This window comes from Mytilus edulis, chromosome 12, assembly GCF_963676685.1.
Source record: "Mytilus edulis chromosome 12, xbMytEdul2.2, whole genome shotgun sequence".
In the NCBI taxonomy this organism is placed as follows: domain Eukaryota; kingdom Metazoa; phylum Mollusca; class Bivalvia; order Mytilida; family Mytilidae; genus Mytilus; species Mytilus edulis.
Window position 1 is genome coordinate 72,916,144 of NC_092355.1, and position 23,466 is coordinate 72,939,609.

At 32.2% G+C, this 23,466-nt stretch overlaps 1 protein-coding gene across 1 annotated transcript; it reads right to left on the reverse strand.

Moving 5' to 3' along the window:
- Positions 1 to 626: 626 nt before the first annotated feature.
- Positions 627 to 23,336, reverse strand: LOC139499143 (DNA endonuclease RBBP8-like). The gene is made up of 13 exons (XM_071287822.1): positions 23,312 to 23,336; positions 20,546 to 20,619; positions 16,619 to 16,682; positions 13,559 to 13,652; positions 13,500 to 13,510; positions 12,483 to 12,598; positions 10,365 to 10,419; positions 8,755 to 8,974; positions 6,346 to 8,035; positions 5,644 to 5,707; positions 4,785 to 4,890; positions 1,869 to 2,016; positions 627 to 1,557 (listed from the first exon to the last, which is right to left on the reverse strand). Exons 2-13 carry the CDS (start codon positions 20,616 to 20,618, stop codon positions 1,445 to 1,447), a joined length of 2,754 nt encoding a protein of 917 aa, XP_071143923.1. The 5' UTR covers position 20,619; positions 23,312 to 23,336; the 3' UTR covers positions 627 to 1,444.
- Between the last annotated feature and the right edge of the window lie 130 nt (positions 23,337 to 23,466).

Genomic DNA, 23,466 nt, shown 5'->3' on the forward strand with positions numbered 1-23,466 from the left:
TAAAATTGTTGATATTTTGAGTTGGAGCCGATGTAGTTTACTATAATTTTGATGTAATTTGTCCCAAAAGTAGTACAGCACACTGTAAAAGTTTCATTCAGAAAGCGCAGGTGAGATTATTTTAATTTTCATTTATTTTCTAAAAGAAATGCACTACGAAATAATTGTGGTCTCGGACCAATAGGGCCTTTTATTGTTCAACTTACTTTATGCGGTTTTCTCATTCTTGAAGGCCTTATCTTTTATGCTTATTGCTTACATATTTGTCACTTGATATCTGGTGGATATTTGTCCCATTAACAATCAACCAAATATCTATTTTTATCAGAACATACTCCACATAGCATAATGGCATGGGTAGCAAAGATATCTTGATATTAGGGGAGGTATGTGGACCAAAATAACAGCAATTATTAATACATATATTATATGCAAAACAAATATTTGACAACCAATAAATTTTATATAAAAAAATCATATTAAAACAAATACATGTATATATATATATAATCATAACAATATAATTAATACAAAAGAAACAAAAGAGAAACAAAAATCCTTTCAGCAAAGAAATAAATTGTACAGATTGAACATAAGGAATGTAAAGGATTGATATATAACATAAATGCCCTTTAGTTATAAGTTTATTCATATTCCAAGTTCATTTTAATCAAAATACTTGAATTTTATCTCATTCAAATTCATGTTTAATAAGGCCATATAAATAATTATTAGCCTTTTGGTGTTCTTTAGATTTATCAATCTTAAATTCTGGTATCAAATTTCTTAAACGACACTAAATTTTATAACAGACAAACAAATACAATTATGATCTGTGTTTTTTTACAATGTCTGGAATATACTTTCACAAGAATACATTTTCATGACGAGACACTTGGTGAGATATTCCCATTTCCCAAGCTTTTTCTCTAGTTTATACCAGTACACTTTTTAAACATTTAAAATTAAACAAATATCTTTTAATTATAATTTCTACAACCATGCCCATCAGTGCTATAAATATCAAGAAAAAAATAAATATAAAAAATTAATTGAGATCTCTGTTAGAAATTAAGGGCACTTCTATTAAAATGTATGTGGGAGGGCAGGAAGGAGTTAAATTATTGAATGTGAGTCATGGGTTTTTGTAAGCAATGCATCTATAACCATTATGCAAAATTACCTAAAAATGGTTCTTGATTGTAGAGTAATTTTGAAAGTCCCTTTCTACATGTACATTTGTCCCACCCTCCCACATACATTTTAATGGAATAGCATTAACTAAAACATTGGTTAAAATATAAATAAGAACAAAATCCCTGAATATTCAATATCTCCATTAAATATACATATGCCCACATGTAATGTACATAAAAATTTCTAAGTACAGTTGATGTCAGGTTTATGACAAAGTATCCATGTCATGTGATTATCATGTGACTTATCAGCTGTATTTGTCTTCCTCATTTTTAGATTTGAACAATTTTCTGTATTTACTTCTTCTGTTAAATGTTGGTTCTTTTTTCTCTTCTGGTGATTCCTCTCTGTTGATATACCCTGAAAGGAGAAAAAAAAAAAGATAATAAATACTCCAGGAATGATGTGATTTTTTATATCAAGAACAGTGATACAGTACTTTTACAGTATTACTTTGGTTTTGTTTTGAATAAATTGTGATCAGATTTTAAATCAGGAACAAGAAAACTATATGTATCCTATCCTTTCTTTTCCACAATGCTAAATGTGTAGGAACATCATTTGTTCTTAACAAATTCTATTGTAAAACATTTGATGGGTAATTGGCTCATTGAATTATTGTTGTACACTTTCAGACTGCATTGGACTCTGAAATCGTGAATTGAATTTACCTCTCTCTTCACATTCTGGTGTGTCCATGAACCCAACAGACCAGAAATGTTCAGGGGTACTAGGAGGGGCATGTTTAGCTCTATGTCTGGAACAGTCCTGCATCCTCTTTTGTATGGCTTCATCAGATTCACCAGTGTCTTTATAGAACTAAAAACAAAAGTATAATTACGTATGTTATTTCTACATGAACATGATTAAAATCTAGAGGCTCCTTCTGAGCCAGTACAACTCAACTGGCACAAAGATTTTGATGGGTTTTTTTGCCGAAATACCACAAATTTTACATAGAGATTGTTCTAATTATTATGAGTATAAATAATAACTTCTTTTTGGCTCATTACATTATAAATTACAAGGTTGATGTCACTGTGTTGCTGTCTCATTGATGTAAATAAATAAATCATAGAATTATCATATATTATACAGTTCACAGACTAGGCAATATAGGAAAGGTGTACTGACATAAGTAGTCTCTAAACACATTAGCTCCATGGAGCTTTCGTTAGTAGAAGCCATATTAACTATGTGTATCAGTGAGAAAAATGTAAAAGCATAAAAATATAGTATATACCAATACACATAATTAACAGCGCCTGGTGATGTTTGATAGCCTGACCGGTTTCGGTCCATAAAGGACCTTCATCAGAGGCAGAATGGTGGATTTATGTTTGCACCCTATTTATATAGATATGGTAACCGGCGGTTGAGTTAACCGGCGGTTGCGTTAACCGGCGGTTGAGTTGACCGGCGGTTGAGTTAACCGGTGGTTGAGTTAACCGGCGGTTGAGTTAACCGGCGGTTGAGTTTACCGGCGGTTGAGTTAACCGGTGAAAAATCCTTGATATTTAGGTGTATCATAAGCCAAAGATCAAGACTGCATGACTACCATGAATTACTATTTCAAGACTTGATATACAGGTGTATCATAAGCCTGAGGTCAAGACTGCATGACTACTAGGAAGTACTATTTCAAGACTTGATATTTAGGTGTATCATAAGCCAAATATTAAGATCACATAACTACCATGAAATACTATTCCAAGACTTGATATTTAGGTGGATCATAAGCCAAAGATCAAGACTAAATGATTACTATGTACAAAAAAATGTACTTCTTAAATTATTAAAACACCCTTTATCCAATGCTAAAGCCCAAATATGGTTATATCATCAGGTCACATGTTTACCATATAGTGTAAAAATGTTTACCGTAACATGTCAAAAGTTTACTGTAACATGAACATTAGCTAAATATAGATAATTGTAACCATGGAAAATCCCACTGGGATTTTTCACCGGTTAACTCAACCGCCGGTAAACTCAACCGCCGGTTAACTCAACCGCCGGTTAACTCAACCACCGGTTAACTCAACCGCCGGTCAACTCAACCGCCGGTTAACGCAACCGCCGGTTAACTCAACCGCCGGTTACCATATCTATATAAATAGGGTGCAAACATAAATCCACCATTCTGCCTCTGATGAAGGTCCTTTATGGACCGAAACCGGTCAGGCTATCAAACATCACCAGGCGCTGTTAATTATGTGTATTGGTATATACTATATTTTTATGCTTTTACATTTTTCTCACTGATACACATAGTTAATATGGCTTCTACTAACGAAAGCTCCATGGAGCTAATGTGTTTAGAGACTACTTATGTCAGTACACCTTTCCTATATTGCCTATTGATTTTTCACTGGCATAGGAGCTCTAAGCGTAAGCCTAGCGATTACCTGAAATTGATGTATATATGTAATACCTACATTACAAACTTAAGGTGTTGAAAACTTTTTAACACTGAGGATTAATATTCATCTACCTTTGATCTTGAAAGGAGTACTAAAGGCTTAAATGAAGCATTCTCAATAAGAACCCCCCCCCCCCCTAAACCAAATTTTGTTTGGTTTAGGGGGGGGGGGGTAATAGTTTTGACTTGATGTTTTGGTGTATCACAAGCTAAAACGTCAAGACTGCATGACTACCATAAAATACTGTTATTAGACTTGATATTTAGGTGTATCATAAGCCAAAGATCAAGACTGCATGACTACCATGAATTACTATTTCAAGACTTGATATACAGGTGTATCATAAGCCTGAGGTCAAGACTGCATGACTACTAGGAAGTACTATTTCAAGACTTGATATTTAGGTGTATCATAAGCCAAATATTAAGATCACATAACTACCATGAAATACTATTCCAAGACTTGATATTTAGGTGGATCATAAGCCAAAGATCAAGACTAAATGATTACTATGTACTTCTTAAATTATTAAAACACCCTTTATCCAATGCTAAAGCCCAAATATGGTTATATCATCAGGTCACATGTTTACCATATAGTGTAAAAATGTTTACCGTAACATGTCAAAAGTTTACTGTAACATGAACATTAGCTAAATATAGATAATTGTAACCATGGAAAATCCCACTGGGATTTTTCACCGGTTAACTCAACCGCCGGTAAACTCAACCGCCGGTTAACTCAACCGCCGGTTAACTCAACCACCGGTTAACTCAACCGCCGGTCAACGCAACCGCCGGTTAACGCAACCGCCGGTTAACTCAACCGCCGGTTACCATATCTATATAAATAGGGTGCAAACATAAATCCACCATTCTGCCTCTGATGAAGGTCCTTTATGGACCGAAACCGGTCAGGCTATCAAACATCACCAGGCGCTGTTAATTATGTGTATTGGTATATACTATATTTTTATGCTTTTACAGTTCACAGACTAATTTGCATTTTTATTTACAAATTAATTTTTTGATACTGTCCTTTTACAGAACCACCTTTTATCAAACTTCTTTAAATATAAAAAGAGCGTTATCATAATGATACTGATTTTTAAGAATTACATATCAATATTGCCTGAAAATCTATAATACACAAAAGATAACATACATCAGCACATTCTTGACACCAAAAAGCTTTCAGTTTCCTCCTGTCATCTTTACCACGGACAACATCTACATAGGCATAGTCAGGCTCTGTAGTTGTCTTTGGCCGACTGTGATAATGACAAAACATTATAAATATTTTTTTCAAAACAGATTTCGCAATAAGAAAAAAAGAAATCATTCAACTTATAGAAACATTCCACTTGTAAACAAAATATTTTTGAAAAGATCAAATGAGAACCCCAACTTTCTCTGATATAAAATGAAGATGTGGTATGATTGCAAATGAGAAAACTCTCCACAAATGAACCCATGTATTTGAAAACGGTAGGTTGAATTAACCACACTTTTCATGCTGTGCCTTTTTATAGCTGACTATAAAGTATGGGTTTTCTCATTGTTGAAGTCATTATAGTGACCAGAAATCCTTATTTCCACATCATTTGAAATCTGATGACAATTTGTTTTATTGGCATTCATACCACATATCCTTATTTTCATTTTGTATGAAATTCCTGCTGTTCAAGATTTGCACACAGATAAATATCACCCTTATATAACATGAACACGATTCTATTCCTTGTAGTTTACTAATCAGCTTTGATCCAAAATTCATTCAATATCTAAACAGACAAATGAACACCTTTTTCACATATTTGTAAAACCCCTCCGTCTGCAACTTTAATGGGTGATTGGGATATCGTTACTCATGTTACTTGAAGGATATTTTTTCCTGGTTTATACAAATAATTGGTGATCATGGTGATAAAAACCTTATATCTTGAAAAAAAAAATATCTTAATCTAATTCATCAGTTAAACTTTTAAAAATATCAAATAAATGTTCCAGAAAACAATACATACACATCAAAACTATCTTCCATCTGTTTGTTTATCTGTGGTTCTTCTGTTTCCAGATCTTCTGTATCTGTGACAAATAAAAAAGTACAGTAAAACATTGTTTTTTAGTAATTTAGATCAAATACACAAATAAGTCTTCCCACTTAGTCATGATAGTTATTTAAAAACAGAAGTATAAAATTGTAAAGTTGATGGGTTATCTCCCTTTCTTAAAAAACAAAATCGCTCAAATTCACAAATTTTGCCAATATTGAATTCTCCAAGTCCACGAGTTACTCAACATATTCAAACTGGCTAACTTAAATAAATGAGAGGATAAGATCATTACTTATAGATATCATGCAAATAATAATCCGACATATTACGACATGCACTGTCATTTCTTTTTTTACTATCTATAAAAAATATATGAACATGATGAACAACAACCTTTTTTTTGCAATAAAACTTAGTTGTCTCATCATGCTTATCAAGCATTTAAGCATTTAAGGATTTAAAAAATAATGCGACAACAAAATCTTGCTACATTGTATGTGTTGCAAAAAATGTATGTAGTTAATTAGTATCACCCAACAACTATTGATATTAGCGGCATTTTCACTATTTAGAAATCCAATTTTTTGCAACACACCAAAGATCATATAAACTTTACTTAGATAAAGATAATATATTAATGTCCCCAGATAAAGTAAAACAAGAGTTTACCTCCAGTTTTCAGTTTTTTCTTTTGTCCCTTTAATCGTCCACCTCCAAACTTAACACTTGTAGAACTGCATGGAATAGCTTGAGAATCTTCACCAAATTCTATACAAGTTGATGTTTTAGGGAAATCATCATTACCATGGAGATCTTCTAATCTGAAATCTTGTAAAGCGTCAATGCAGTCTGTATTTTCCTTCACCCTATTTTCTGTTTTTCCATTGTTGTGTCTGTTTTGTAAGGTCATTTCAAGTTCATCTCCAAGGTCCTGTGATTCAGCACAAAGTTGTGAAAGCTCAATCGCAGGATCCAAACTGCCATTTATTCTAAATGGATCAGGATTACCTCCCTTTGGTTTATCATTTATCCTAGATGGAGCCATTGTTTCTTCCATGTCTATGTCAGATAAATGTTTTTCATCACCAACAGGTGCAATAGTTTCATCAAGGTCTGCTGTTTTTCTCACCTTACTTCTTTTAAATTTAGGTTTTGGAACTGCTGGTTTTTTAAATGGAGGACTGTTTTCTTTTGACTCTATCAATTCATTGTTTGGTTGACCTTTATCACATAGTTTTCCTGTAGATTCTTGTAAAGACTGTTCTATAGCCTGCTGTAAATCTGTATCCTGTTTCGTGCTGTTCATGAAAGCTTGACTCAATGTACTTTGTCGTAACTTATTTTTGAACTCCTCATCCATGTTAGAAGTATCTTTTAATGGTGATTTTTCTTGTACTTTTGATTTCCTTTCCCTCATTTTCCAAGAACTGTTAATGTCAGGTGACTTTTCCTGTGACCTTGACTTTTTCCCTCTGACCTTCCTCGATAATTTATCAACACTTCTGTCTTTCGATGAATTCAATATTTTGTCTGATTGTGATGATTCTGAATCTTCGAACAGAACATCCACTTCAGGATACCTTTGTTCATTTTCAGAAGTCAAAGGAGATTCGTTGTCAGATGGAATGTCTATTGGTTGTTGTGAAGATCTTGCTGAAATATTTCTGGCCATTCGACCATTACTGACCAATGATGGTGATGAAAACTCAGGACTGGAATGAATATGAACAGTTTCTCCACTTATATCATCTGTTAAATTTGTACAATTGAGGTTTGATGTTTTCTTTACAATTTTACAATTTTTCAGTGGCACCACTTTGAGTGGGCTATCATGCTGAGATAATGTTTTAGCTTTAGTTTGTTCTCTTCCAGGATTGACTTGCTTTAACATATGAGAAGGATCACTTTTATTTTTCTTCAAATTAATTTTCCTTCCTTCAAATCCATCAGACTGTTCGCTTTTATTCAATTTTGTCTGGTCCAAATCTGGACTGCTTAACATACTATGTAGCCATGACCTATTGACCTGCTTTTCCTTTTGACCTTGATCTAGAATTTTCGTACCATTGTCTTCATTTTCTGATGAAGAACTAGTATCCATAGCAATTGTCCATTTATTTTTCTTAGTTCGTGTAGTATTTTTGTCGTCATCAGCATTTTTGCCACATATTGCATCTTCTTCCTCTTCAAATAAATCAGCATCAAATAAACAGGTTTCTGGGACAATAATATGGGGCCTCTTTTCCAAGTTGTCTTTCCTTGATGATTTACCCGTAATTCTTTCATTATCGATACCATCTGAATGCATTTCAATCATTGTTTCTTCCATTCTTGGTCTTTTCTGTTCTGGTGAAGGATCCTATAATGATCAATACAAACTGTAAATTCAGAAATCATTGCAAGATTTTTATGATTTGCTAAAATTGCAACAGCACATGCTTTGCAAGATAAATAAATTTTTACAGACGCCATCATGAGTTGGTTGACCTTTATGGAATACATTTGACAGATGATATCGGATATGCTCCTTACGTCGTAACTACAATCCTCTTTCCTTTACTGGATGTGACCTAACGAATTAAGACTATTTCCTGGATTGATATAACATGAGCAACATGACAGGTGCCACATATGGAGCAGGATCTGTTTACCCTCCCAGAGCACCTGAGATCACCCCTAGTTTTTGGTGGGGTCCGTGTTGCTTATTCTTTAGTTTTTTATGTTGTGTCATGTGTACTATTGTTTGTCTGTTTGTCTTATTCATTTTTAGCCATGGCGTCGTCAGTTTATTTTCGATTTATGAGTTTGACTGTCCCTTTGGTATTTTTCGTCCCTCTTTTACCATTATGCAAAATTATCTAAAAAATGGTTCTTGATTGTAGAGATATTTTGAAAGTCCCGTCATACCCTCCCACATACATTTTAATGGTTTCAATGTTTATTAAGGGAATAACACCTGAACAGACAATCTATAGTGATTTATTTTTCTTTATACATTTCTACAAACTTCAACCATGTGAAAAGTATGTTAGAAAAATTAATTTAATGGGTCATTCCACTTATATACATGTAAAATACCTCTGAATATCTGCTTCTCTTTTTGTTCCTCGGCAACCTCAGTTTCAAACTTTTATCTATCCTATCAGGACTTGGATCCTCCTCTACTTTGTCATGTGACTTCCTATTGGATTCTGCAGCTGCATGTCCATCGTCAGAACCAGGCTGTTGTTTAGTCTTGTGTGGTGTATATTTACTTGTAGAATCTGGGCTTGATAATGCAATGTTCAAATTTCCATTTCTATGAGGAAAAGAAGTTTGAAAATGTTGACAAAGTGATATTATTAGTAACACAGTGTGTAATTGTCCTAAAATCGAAATTTATCAGGTCAATAAGATAAATATCAGATGAAACAAAGCTGATAAATTCCCTATTGGGACAACTGTAAACACATTTATCCTGTTTTTGTTATCACACCACTTATTTTAATCAAATTTAATCATTATAACAATATCAACCCAATATATTTTAGGCATTTAATATAAAACTGTGAAAAATTAAAAATATTAGGACTCTAGGGCATTTAAAAAAATAAAATATTAGGTCAATGGTAAAAGGGGGATAATTCACATTGACTGTATAAAAACCATGGTGAAAGTTCAAGATTTTTGTATTTAACTTTCATCATGCAATATTTATTTATAAAAGTCTGATGGATTCTAGCAGTTTTAGAAAAGCAAAACAACAGGGACTTAAACATGTCAAGGTGGTACATAACACTATAGAGAGATAACTCAGTAAAAATAAGCTGAACTTTTTTTTAAATCACATTCTATCATTAAGTAAGTATTAAGCTTCTCAATGATCAGATTAGTGGTTCTCAAACTGCTATATATCCAATGATTTTTTTTAGAAAAAGTGTGTGATGTTCTAATTTTTTTGAAATTTTTATGTTTGTGAAAGGGAGAAAGTACATATTTTGTCAAAATTTTATCAATATTAAACATGTTAAATGAGCCAAACTAATTTTAGTCAAGTAGTTTGGTACCACCTTAAATGTTGATGATTAGATTACAGCTGATTGCATTGAGTGTGTAGGTAATATCTTTGGAAAGCTAGCTTGCTAGCTGAACTGTGAAATTATTCTTAGGTTTGGTAAACTATCCTACTTTAAGAGTAGACGAGTTCCACAGATAATCAATATATCTGTCTGTAGGACTAGACTACTTTGAAAGGAGGGTAGCATACCTTTGGTCAAAGACTGTGAACTCTGATAACTGGAGAAACATGATGTGTTGCTTGGCAGATCATATATTTCATCTGTACAGAAAATTTGAAGGCCAATTATCTGTGCATAGGTTTAATTTTAGTCACTTAAATATCTGATTCAAACAAATGTAGCATATAGATATACACATATATATATATATAAGTAAAATGGTTTTTTTTGTTTGCTTATGTGTGCTTTAATTGTAGTTCGTAATTGTATGTTGTTGATTTCTTGTAATTAGTATATTTGTGTTATAAAATGTAAATCTTCAGTATAATGGAGGAAATTATAAAGAGAATCAATCAATATGCTTATCAAATTAAATAGTGTACATTTCATACCGTGCTTTAACTTTTTGTCGGATATATTTTGATTACAAACATTTGTAGTTTTGTTTTCTTCCATTTTCAAATAACTTACAACTGTCCATTTGTATTACTTTGTTTTCTTCTTTCTAGTTCTTTTATTCTATTTTCTGAAAGAAATAATCATATAAATTTAAATTAGCTTTCAAGCTATAAATCACAATTTCTGTTAATGAATGAAGGCAAAGTTATCAAAGTGATAACAAAACAAACCATTCCCATGCTTTCACTTGTAGAGCTTTAAAATTGGTGACATTTGTGGTACTTGTAAAAGTTTTGCCATGTAAACAACAGACTTTGTTTATGCTCTGTGTGTGTTTTGTGTCAATAATGGACATTTAACAATGGCCCCTTTTTTCTTTCAAAAACCATTAAAAAAATAATAATCAAAGAGCTGATAGCTCTGAGGTGGAAGAAGGTGAATAAAAGGTAACTTGAATTACCATAAAAGCAGCCCCACTTACCCAGGCTGCTTTGTTCCATTATCGTTAAAATGTATTTTTTTCTTCAAACAAGAAAAGGTCATAAGTACATGGATTTCCCATCCGTACAATCATTTTCTATGTTCAGTTGACTATGAAAATTAGGTAAAATCTTTAATTTCGCAGTAAAATTAAGAAGTTCATATCAAGAGGAACACATGCGTACTAAGTTTCAAGTTGATTGGATTTCAACTTCATCAAAAACTACCTCGACCATAAACTTTATAACCAGAAGCAGGACGGACGGACAGACTAGAAAACATATTGCCCATAAATGGAGCATAAAAATAGTAAGACTTGTTACATACCCGCCAACTTTTGAAAGTTCCCATATGGGTTTTTACTGCACAACAACAATTTTAAAGGTTACAATTTTTAGCGACGTATTTTGCAAGATCTGGATTGTCTAGAAAAAGTGTCATATTTGTATGATGAACTTACATGCCTTTTCCTTAAGTTTGTTTGCATGATTCTAGTTATATATTAAATCGGTAGAAAAAATATACATGAAGCTAGCAGTCCAGGGTTTATTTTCCAGATTAAGAATATTAGATGCTTGTTAAAATTTCCAATTTTGAATTATGCACAAAGATGGACCTTTAACAGGTTGGGAACAACACTCCAAATGAGGGTAACCTAACTGGAAGATCATCACAACCCACTGTAAAAAATGAGCACAAAAAAAGTCATTTATATTCATATTTTTTTATGAAACTTTTCCCCAAGAACTATGCATCTATTAAGTACTGAATGGTCAAAACATCATAAGAAGGGCATCTAATTCACATGACAAAGGAAAACCATGAATAAAGACAACACTTTATATATCCTTTTTATTTATATAAAAACAAAATCTTCTTGTCTGCAGGATTGCAAATTCGTAACTTCAAGGGCGAACTTGTAAACAGGGCGAGTTGTCCCGATACCAAATTCACGCATGTGTAATACAAATATCTACAGTTAAAACATCCTGTTACAAATAAACAAATAACGTTCATGTGGATGAGATGAAATCTAATAATTTACATAAATAAAAGGGTCATATTTACGATAGTGATTGTTTTACAATCATAATTTACAAATTAAATGATTCAGATGCCTAATCATGTGTAAAAATCGGTTTCAGGAATCTTAAGTTGTTATGAAATTGTAATACACGAAATGAATGCGGCATACGGAGACTCAATGCCAATGGTCAGCCCCTTAAGTCTTCAGAAGACTTGACGTCTTCTTCCACTAAAAATTTTCTAAGATTTTCAGAAATGGCTTTTTATACTGTATGTTATAAAATAATGAAAAGAAAAGTAGCAGCTTGCCGATAAATTTTTTAATGGCACTACATGGATAAAACCAAAGAAGTCCAAATGTCTGGCAAAAATTCAATAACGAGAGGAGCAAAGATTCTTTAATCAGAGACACAAGCTTCAGTGGGTACAAAATATTTGCCTACATTTATGTAATAACCTTATAATGATCAAAAATATAAGTGGAGCTCCATTTACATACATGTTTTATTCAAATTCCTTTGACATGTCTTACTACTAATTATTTTTAATGTTATATAAGCATAAGAAAGTTGCCTTAAATAATACATATGGGGTTGAACAGAGGCCTTGTGGGTAATCACTTTTAAAAACAAGTAATTTTTATGTTTTTTAATAGTCAGATGTCATTTCAATATCAGATTTTACCTAAATAAGTTATATGGTTATCTTTCTGTGTTAGTGTATTCTCATACACATCTTTAAGTGTCTGTATGGTGTGCTGAAAACTACTGCACGCTGTACATCTGTCATTCCTCTGGTCTCTAAAATACACAAGTTAAATTTGAGCTATTGCTTTCAAATAACAACCCCACTAAATATTTGGTAAACAGGATGTTGATAAGCAATACATGTGAAAATTTCCAAATATCTGATGAGCCATGCGTAAGTCAAAATAAAGCACATGTTCGACTTGTTAAACTGTTTTCTTTGTAACTGGATTATTAATTTATTTATTTAATCTAAATTATCATAATCATTTGCTGAAACTTAGTTGATTAATTCGACAAATGGGTCGTCTATCCTCAGATAGTATTCTCCTGTCTGGTTTGTTGATCTACCTGTACAAGCTCAGGTACAAGTGATTAGCGATCTTAATCCAGATCTCCCTCAGGCGTTAGAACTGTATTGGATTATAACATAAAAAGCCTAAGGGTTATGCCATTACATGCATTTGATTATAATTGATAAAAAAATGGCGTCGGGCTACAAAAAACGATGAAGTTTTGAACGATGGCGGAAGACAATTTAACGATGGCGCAAGACAATTTAACGATGGCGCAAGACAATTTAATGATGGCACGAGTTATTTGACGATGGCGCAAGACATTTGAACGATGGAGGGGCGCCATCGTTAAACAGGCCATGGAGATCCCTGGTGTACTTTAATCATGTTTGAGCACTGAAACTTTATTCTGTTATATAATACTATTATTTATTTTTTTCTCTCATTCATTTGCTTGATTATCTAATTGATCTTGCTTGCTCAGCTATGTGTCACTATAAAGATAAATGTATGTCAGTCCATGAAGAAGAAAATAATAATAAAAAATTTAGCACTTATATAAACTAACTCAATTGCTTTGTGTTCGGAATCTAGTAAAATTAACTGAATCTCTTTGTGTGACCCAGGAAACAATGTTGTGCGCTAAGTAAAACAATCACCTGTTTATAACCTGCCTTAAACTATCTACTTCTAAGTAAAACAATCACCTGTTTAAAACCTGCCTTAAACTATCTACTTCTCCTTTTAATTTATTATTCTCTTGTGTATACGTCTCAACTTCTCTTTTAATATTTCTGTATTCCTCCTGATACCTAGAAAATAAAAAGTTCGAATTTTTAATATCAATAAATATTTAATGCTATAAAATCGAGAATGGAAATGGGGAATGTGTCAAAGAGACAACAAACGGACCATAGAGCAGAAAACAGCCCATGAAATCTTATATAGAGGAAAAAAAAACTCAAAATTTTAACCCCACGAAAATTAATGTATCTACAGTATGTATACTAGTTCAGTGATAATGGACATCATACTTAACTCCAAATTATACACAAGAAACTTAAATTAAAAATCATATGCCTACATTACAAAAGGGAAATTTCTGTTTATTTAAGAAATAATTCATGGGGGCTTGAATATATCGTGATTTTACCAGGCCACAATTAAAAATATTTCAGTTTGCCCAAACCCGACCCATGATGACTGGGTGTGGGTAGGTAGGTAGGCAAATTCTTTTTTTTTTTTTTTTTTTATCGGAATTTGCATGAAAATATCAAAAGAAATAACAGTATATCTTTATTTTCCCGTCAAACCTTTGTAGAGACAACCAAAGGCCATGAATTTAAAACCTCTATAAAAAAATTAGTCTAAATATGATTTGTATCCTGAGATGTTTATAATCCTGACAATTGCTAACTGTGTGAAAGGGCTGGTGGATTTATGAAGTGATTTCAACAGTTCCATCAACACGATGTTTGTGTAAAAAAAAATATCAGCTGATTTAATATATAATGATTAAATTTGTTTGCAGTTTTTAAATCCTATTTCTATTAAAATAGATTAAATGTCCTAAAATATTTATTTATTTATCTATCATCCTTAGTGTCTTTTTTATGTTTTGAAAAAAAAAATATTTTACATTATCACACAGGTAAACTAATTTGGCTATAAATAGATCAAAGCATGTTCTGTAGAATCTCCAAACTAAAAACGTATTTGTTATAATTTTATTTCTTTAAATAATCAAGTTTAATTTTTGAAAATAATCATTGTTGATAAAATATAATTACAAAAAGTTAACGTTTTCTGAAGACTATTTATTTTTAGGTCATGGTTCTAGAGGCTTCCTCACAAATTTGTATAAAAATCCAATATGGCGTCAATAACATGTTTTTACTTTTGCACATGTGAAAAAAATATTTCTGACAAAAGTCAGATTTCTCTTGTCAAAAAGGATTTATATTTATATTGCAATAAATTATTCAGAAGGAGTTACATTCAGTTAAGATTATATTTCTGATTCTGTGAGCAATTATAGTTTTATCAAATTCTCCCAAACAGCAACGTACTGATCTTGTCTAATGAGACTTGTAAATTTGAACTATTTGAATAAAAGGGCATCTAATTTACATGATAAAGGAAGATTATAGTTAAAGACAACAATTTATCAAGAAATAATTCCTTTTTATTCAGTAAAAACAAAATCTTCTTGCAAGATTGTAAATTCGCAACTTCCGGATCCATTTCCTGTCAGAATAACATTGAAAATATTCGATTGCACATGGTTTTGAACAAATCTACCTGAATATTCTAATCAGATATTCGATAACACGATGAAATTAACATTGAGCATATAGGTAAGGGTTTGGTAGTACAGACAACTACAGCGTAAAAAAAACTGTGCCACTTCACGTTTTACTTCTTTACGTTCTTTAAATCAGAAGATAAAAACAGAGCTAGAACATCGAATATCGATTAACTGCGTCTCTTATACGCTTTCTTTTAATCTTATTCACAGTTACTTTCAAACGCAAAGACGACAAACATTAAGTTTTGTACGATGACGGAGCGGACCCCAAAAAAATCCGAAAAAAAAAACGTCAAAAAAGAATTTGAGTCGGCGGGTTTATTTTGGGTCGGTCGCGTTTGGGCAAACATACAATCTTTTTATTTTGGCCCCACGGGTTGTCCCTTTATGACAAATATTTTACCCTGAGCGATAGTGGATTGAAGCACTCTAGGTGGATGACAATATTTGCTGTTCCCATAAATAAACGCACACTTAAATTGACGTAAAAGAACGGAGTAAACTGAAGTAGTGACATGCTTAATCTATTTTAAATAACGTATTTAGTTTGTTTTGGATGAATTTAAATGATAAATTACTTAAATATTATATGTATAAAAATAATTGGCTTGTACCAGATTTTAGCATCGTTTGATAACGTTTCTTTGTTGTGATGATTTTTGGTTTCACAAGTGTGTATTTTCCCGTAAATTGCTTATATTCTTACGTCATCTTTCTATGACGTCGGGTACCTCTTTCATAAAAAAGCATATGACATTGGAGTACAATCGGAAAAGCCCTGGCAATATATTAATATTTTACCACAGGTGTGTACTCAAAGCGTTTGAAGGACGTCATGTTAGAATGATATTTAATCAATATTCATAAGTCTTTCCAGATGCACTTTTCTGGTTCTGTGGAAAGACCTATTGTATTTGTTCTGATTGTTTTTCCCCCGATAAATTTAGTTCTTGTGTGTAATTTTTGTTTCGAAGCATTGCTTTAGTAGAGATTTGATATAGATGTTTAATTTTGATCCTCACTGTTTTTAACTTAACAATATTCTTTGTAAAAATTATCTCCTCATACACTGCTGGTGTGCACATTTCCTTCACAACTGTAAAAGAAATTTTTATTTTTCTAATTGGCTTGTTTAATCCTCAGGAGTCAGGATGCTTCAGTCAATTTTAACTAAAGCTCCATTTGGGAGCTATTTGCCATTTGTCTGTGTGTGCATCACATGCATCGTGCATATCCTATCTATAATATAAAATATAGACATAAAAAACCTATGTTAAATGTCTTGAATAAGTGCAAAGAAAGCTATGATTGAACACCAATAAAAACTTAAAGTTCCTGATAAAAGTTGAAAAATGTCTTTGTTCCCCCTAAAAAAAACAATGGAGAAGATTTTAATGCACTTCTGAGGTAATTCACTTAAAGATGTTTATCATGCTTATAGAAAATAATTAATGACTTCTTGGTACTAGCCTTTGCTTCTGCTTTTGTAACGTAGTAAATCTTTCTTTCCACTCAGCTATCTGTTCTATATAATCTGTAATGAGAAAGTATTGACACATATATCTATTGTAACGTAGTAAATCTTTCTTTCCAGTCGGCTATCTGTTCTATATAATCTGTAATGAGAAAGTATTGACACATATATCTATTGTAAAGTAGTAAATCTTTCTTTCCACTCAGCTATCTGTTCTATATAATCTGTAATGAGAAAGTATTGACACATATATCTATTGTAACGTAGTAAATCTTTCTTTCCAGTCGGCTATCTGTTCTATATAATCTGTAATGAGAAAGTATTGACACATATATCTATTGTAAAGTAGTAAATCTTTCTTTCCACTCAGCTATCTGTTCTATATAATCTGTAATGAGAAAGTATTGACACATATATCTATTGTAAAGTAGTAAATCTTTCTTTCCACTCAGCTATCTGTTCTATATAATCTGTAATGAGAAAGTATTGACACATATATCTATTGTAAAGTAGTAAATCTTTCTTTCCAGTCGGCTATCTGTTCTATATAATCTGTAATGAGAAAGTATTGACACATATATCTATTGTAACGTGGTAAATCTTTCTTTCCACTCGGCTATCTGTTCTATGTAATCTGTGATGAGAAAGTATTGACACATATATCTATTGTCAGGTATTTCATATATCATGAAAAGGTACACACATGTTGTAATCATGATTAAGTACATGTATATATATTGCAAATCACGATTAGCTCTTCCGATATTGTAATCTTGATCAGATACATTTATATTGTAAATCATGATTAATTTACTTACATGTTTATTGTAAATCATGATTAGGTACACGTTTATTGTAAATCATGATAAGGTGTTTTATTAATCAATAAAAGGTGCATGTAGCGGTATATTGAAAATATTGATCTGACAAAACACGAGGACAATGAAAGGTTTTTAAAACAGAAGGAGCATTTTTAAATCTTTGGATAAAGCAAATTGTAATGCATTTTCTATAGCCAACCACACTGTATGGATTTTTCTCATGGTTGAAGGCTGTATGGTTGCCTATAATTGCTTTCTTCCACTTCATTTGAACTTCGGTGGATAGTTGTCTGACTGGCAATCATACCACGTCTCCTTATTTTTATATTAGTTACCAAGTTACAATGAAAATACTGTAGGCCAATTAAAATTAATTGATAGATTTTCATCCCCGCCCGCCCCTCTGAAATCGTCCCGCCCTGTTTTTATTTATTTATAGAAAATTAGAATTTCCGGATTTTGTTCAGTTCCATTACCGGTAACCGTCGATAAAAAATTGAACGATTTTGAGTTCGTCATGTTCATAAGAACAAAATTTTCCCGATTTTTTTTTTTTTTTTTTATTGATTTTTCCACTGTTACTGTATGATTAGAAAACAAGAGTAAATTTTTAATTGATTTTGGATGAAAATCTACCAATTAATTTTAGTTGGTAAATTTTTGAAAAAAAAAGGGGCGGGTGGGAGGATTTTATTTTTAAAATTTTATTTCATATGAAACCCTTGTCACGAGTTCTTCATACCGCGGGGTATATGCTAGTGCAAAACCAGCTTGTCTAATGTTTATACAGGCTGTATAAGGAATCCTACACTATTTTTTAAACTTTAAAATAAAAATCCCTGATTGACAACCACTGTTATACATGTAATTGCCGCTTTAGAAACCTATTTATAGTATACATCAAAAAGAAGAGAAATGCTCTCTTTAGTTGGACTATACCTACACCAAATTTATTTTGCTTTCTAAGCAATGATTTGTAGTCCCCATAAAACCAATAAAATGTATTGGTACAATTGTATGCAACACAAGTATTATGAGTGCAGAATAAAATGTAAACTCAGTGTTGAAAGTAATTAATATGATGCAAAACATGACCTTCAAAAAGTAGTAGTTGTTTAATGACTAAATTGAGGGTATTAGGACAGTTACAGTGGGTGTTTGCTGTTTGTCAACAAAAGCAACAGCCATGGGTAAATATAAGGGCTTGTTATAATTAAAATCAGTGGCGTGTTTGTCGACTTTTTTCTCAATATAAGGTCATAAATCAAACAAGTTCGTGCTTGTGTCAATTTCTTTAATCATGTCATGTGTTTTGTACCAATTTGTTCTACGATTCTTGCGCTCTGGGTATCATTCACAGTCCAAATTTCCTGACACAAAGTCATTGTGTAAATAATAAATAAAGAAGAAAACACAGTTTTCGATTCACTTCTGACTACCGCAGTTTGCGTTCAATGACAAGGCGTTTTACTCGTAACTGGAATATTTCATGTCCTTCTCGTTATCAATCTCTACTCTCGATAAATGATATTGTCCTCATAGAGGAGCAGAATGTGTCGACTTAATCATTTTCGTTAGATTACTCGAAGAAATACAAAAACGAATTTTGAAACAGGAAGTTTTGAATGAAACGAAATTATCGATGGTTCCCGGTAACGGACATGAACAAAATCCGGAAATCGTATTTTTGTTAAATAAAAAAAATCGGGGCGGGACGATTTCAGAGGGGCGGGCGGGGATGAAAATCTAGCAAATAATTTTAATTGGCCTTATAGTATCAAATTTAAAATTATATCATTACATTTCCATGGTGCTAAAAGGCCCTGCAAAATATTATTTTATTTGGCCTTAAACATGTTAAAACAAACCAAACTATTCATTTAATTTACATGTATCAAATGATACATTTCTTGGCATATATGTTTGAGACAAGGGTTTGGCTATAACGAATTCAATTGATACATTTAAAAAAAAGACTAGTATATGTTAAACTGAAATGTACTAGCATTGTCAGTCAGGGGTACTACTTGTACAAGTAATTTTCATTTACTTAAGAAGTACGGTAATATTAATATACCTTTATTAGTAAATTTGTATGATACTTATACAAGTGAATTTTATTTACTTGTATAGGTAAAAAAAAAGAATTGGCTTAGTTATGTCCTTTAACCTTATATTAGACATTCAGATTTTTTTAATTATACATGTATATAAGTAAAAAAGTCATCCTATCTGCTTTTCTTGAATTCTTAGGATTTCTTTGCTCTGATAGAATTTTAAATTGTCTGCCCCTTGCAGATGTCTTTACTTATCATTTAAGTGTTATTTCATGGACAATGAAAATCCCATTTGTCTGTTTTCTTTACAACACTGCTCATTTACAAGCCACCAAGGAGCATTTTTTGAAAGCCTTGTGAAAATACTTTGCACAATCAGTTCCTTTGTTGAATTAATGAGATGAAACATTGAACTCTAATAAAAAATGACGAGCTAACCTGGGAAATAATCGTTAAAGGCATGTTTTTACATCTCAAAACTTGTGAATTGTTGTGGGATTGTAAAAAAAAAATCACTTATACAAGTGATTTTTTTAGAAAATTAAGGGGAGATAATTCAAAAATTATAATTAAGATTACTTGTACAAGTAGTACCCCTGACTGCTTGTATAGGTTTGCTTATGTTGAAGAGTGTACAGTGACCTACAGTTGTTAATTTTGTGTCATTGGGTCTCTTGTGGAGAGTTGTCCCATTGGCAATTATACCACATCTTCTTATTTTACAGCAATATAGATATATATCATTATATAGTGCAGCTGTGCCATTTGTGCAGTCAAATTGCATTGACCGTTTATTCATATGTAATATACAGTCACTGACTATGTACAGTGTTCTCCCCAGGGCCTTTTAGCATCATGATTCATAGTAATGTGATGCTATAATCCTAAATGTGATGCTATCTAAAGTGGTTTTCTTATAGATTATGTTCATGGATGTGATGCTATAATTTTTAGAAACAAGATGATGTTTCAATTTCACCTGTTTACCAGGATGCTAAATGAAATATTTAGGGAGAACACTGAATTAATTGAGCTTTAATCTTACCTCGACTTTTTCTGTTGTGAAAATTCAATGCCTCTATAATGATGCCCTTAAATGTCTTATCTTCTGCTGCCATCCTATAAATAGAACTAAGATTTTAAAAAATTAGTCATAATTATTTTTTCCTCAAAAATTTATGTACAAAATGTATATAAAACATCTGAATAATAGTCAAAGATCTTTCCCATGAGGGCACTGCATCGTTACGAAACTTGATACATTTTGATAGCACGATATATATATAGAATATACACATTGTGTTTCCATGATCAATTTGAATGCAGAAGGAATATTAATCATTGCAGACTACAAAGAGAACAGCAGAAAGCAGATTTATACCTTGTCCACTCTGCCCACCCATAGGAGTGGGCATGCAATTTCTTTTGTTTAATCAAAAGACTTGCAAGTATAATCAATTGAAAAAAGAAGATAAGCATTTGTAATCAATATTTTTACAAAACAGAGATTATAGTGGAGTGGACACGGGTGGGCAGTTCACGGTGGGCTGGTGGAAAAAGCAAAATCCACCCGGGCTGTTGTGTACCAGTAAATATTTTATCGCTTTCAAACTTCTAAAATCTAACTTATACTTTTTTTTTAAATAACTGGCCACTCAATTTTAAGCTAAAAACAATACAGGTTAATAGGGCTATCAAATACACTTTAAAAGAAAGAAAACAACATGAAATGTTTTGTTCATGTTGTTGTAATCATTTTATTCCAGAAAATAAACCAACATTTGTATTAATAAAAAATCATTGTTGCCACCCTATGAAATGTCCATTTGAAAATTGTAAGTGATCAGGAAAAGAAGACATATCTTTTTGTTTTTTAATAGACTGAGATTTCTTTTAAAGTCATGAAAGTGTAGGCTTCAAAATTTTGTCTATTCTAGATTTTTAATTAAGACCGACAAAATAGCAAAACTTAATATAAATAGCTGTTTTGTCCTAGCCGGCAGAATAGCGCTTGTAAATGAAGAAAGGCTAGTATTTTGCAGCAGTCCGTAAAAAATGGTATATGGAAAAAAATGAATATTTATATGTATCTTTTTTGGTTGAAATGTGTCTAAAAGTATAATCATGGTTTTTGCAGGTTCTACTGTCTGATGGTATGAGAATATAGCTACGATTTGATGTACTATTTTGTAGAACATTATTAAATTGTGCGTGTTCTTCTTTCCTGTAGAGTTGGCCAGTTTAGGGTGTTTATCATATCTGTCAGGCTACTGATGTTATGGTATCTGTTACAGACATATCTGGCAGCTCGCCTTTGTACCATCTTGATTTTGGAGGTTTGTTCAACTGTGTGAGGGTCCCATACTGAACATGCAATTATAGCCACTGTCAAATTTTTATTGTCAGGCCTTCCTGCATGCTCATTTTACCCTGTACCAGATTACTGGCTTAAGATTCTTATCCAGATACTTGAATGGTAATCTAAAGAGATGTAAGTAAGTAAGTAAGTAAATTTTATTTAGAGTCGGCATATATATACATATTAAATAACAGATAAAACATGAGCTCTGGTGAGCTCTTTAACCGACTATCACATAACAAATCATGCAGCATCATGCAAATACTACCAAATAAAAATGAAAAAACATGCAATATAATGAAAGCAAATCTATTTGATTTGTGAGCCTCCAGAGTCAAAGTTCATGTGGCAAGCGCCTCTATGTGCATTGAAACGGGGGAATCAGCAAATCACTTGAAGATCATAAAATATAACAGACTAAAAGCATAAAAACAATAAATAAATGGGATTGTATAGAAAAATACTTTAGCCGTTTAGGTCAGAGAAAAAAATATGAATCCGGGTCCGTTCGCGCCCATTCACGTTCGTACCCTATCACGTTCGTCCCCTTTCACTTTCGCACCCTACACGTTCGCGCCCAATTTTTATTGGTTTTTGTGTTTAATAACTTTGTAATCAAGTTTTGGCAAGTGTATTCCTATAAGTATATTTGTTGTTATTGTCCTAAATTAAAGTGAGACAACATGTTTTTTGTGTTGAATAAATCTTAATCTTGTTTTGGTTATTAAAGTGTATTGCTAACTTTTATTTCATTGTTTTAAAATAAAGTGAGACTATGACAACGTATTTTTTTGTGTTGAATAAATTTTTAATCATGTTTTGGTTAGAGCATTGCTATGATTTTTTGTTTCATTGTTTCAGATCAAAGGGGCCAAGCTGTCAAAATCTTTTGTGTTTTTCATTTAAAATCTTCAATGTTTTACTCATACCAAGCTAAATACACCTTATCGCTATTTGTCCGCCATTGCTGGAAATCACACAGGTTCCCGTAAAATTTTGACGTCATAAAACAAAATGTCTGACGCCACAATGGAAAAGTGATTGTTGTTGACGTCAAAAGTTCAAGCGGACGGGTCAGCCGGGAATAGCGATAAGGTGTATACATGCAGTAATTACATCAAATCAATTAAAAACAACAATCTTGATTTTCTAATTATTCAACTGGAATTTTACTTAAAACTGGGTGCGAATGGACCTCGGGTGCGAACGTGCGAGGTGCGAACGTGTAGGGTGCGAAAGTGTATTGGGCGCGAACGAACCTGATACCAAAAAATATTGTGAAAATGAAATGAAATAAATTTTGCCTAGACTTCAGAAAATTTGTATGAAAATTATGCCCTTTGACGCGTTAAATGAAATCTTTGGTATTTTTTGTAAACAAATTAAGTGAAACCGTAACAGTTTCAATGATGCCCCTGTTATATTTGCTCATTCACATTTTTTTTTTTTTAATTTTTCAGATTTTGGAAATGGCGCCGGAAACGCTTTCTGTAAATATTTTACGACCATGCAAACATATTATATTTGGCAAATTATTATGATATCGCACAAATAATTAAAAATATATAAGCTCAAAGGAACTGATATCTTCTTAATTCTGAAAATTA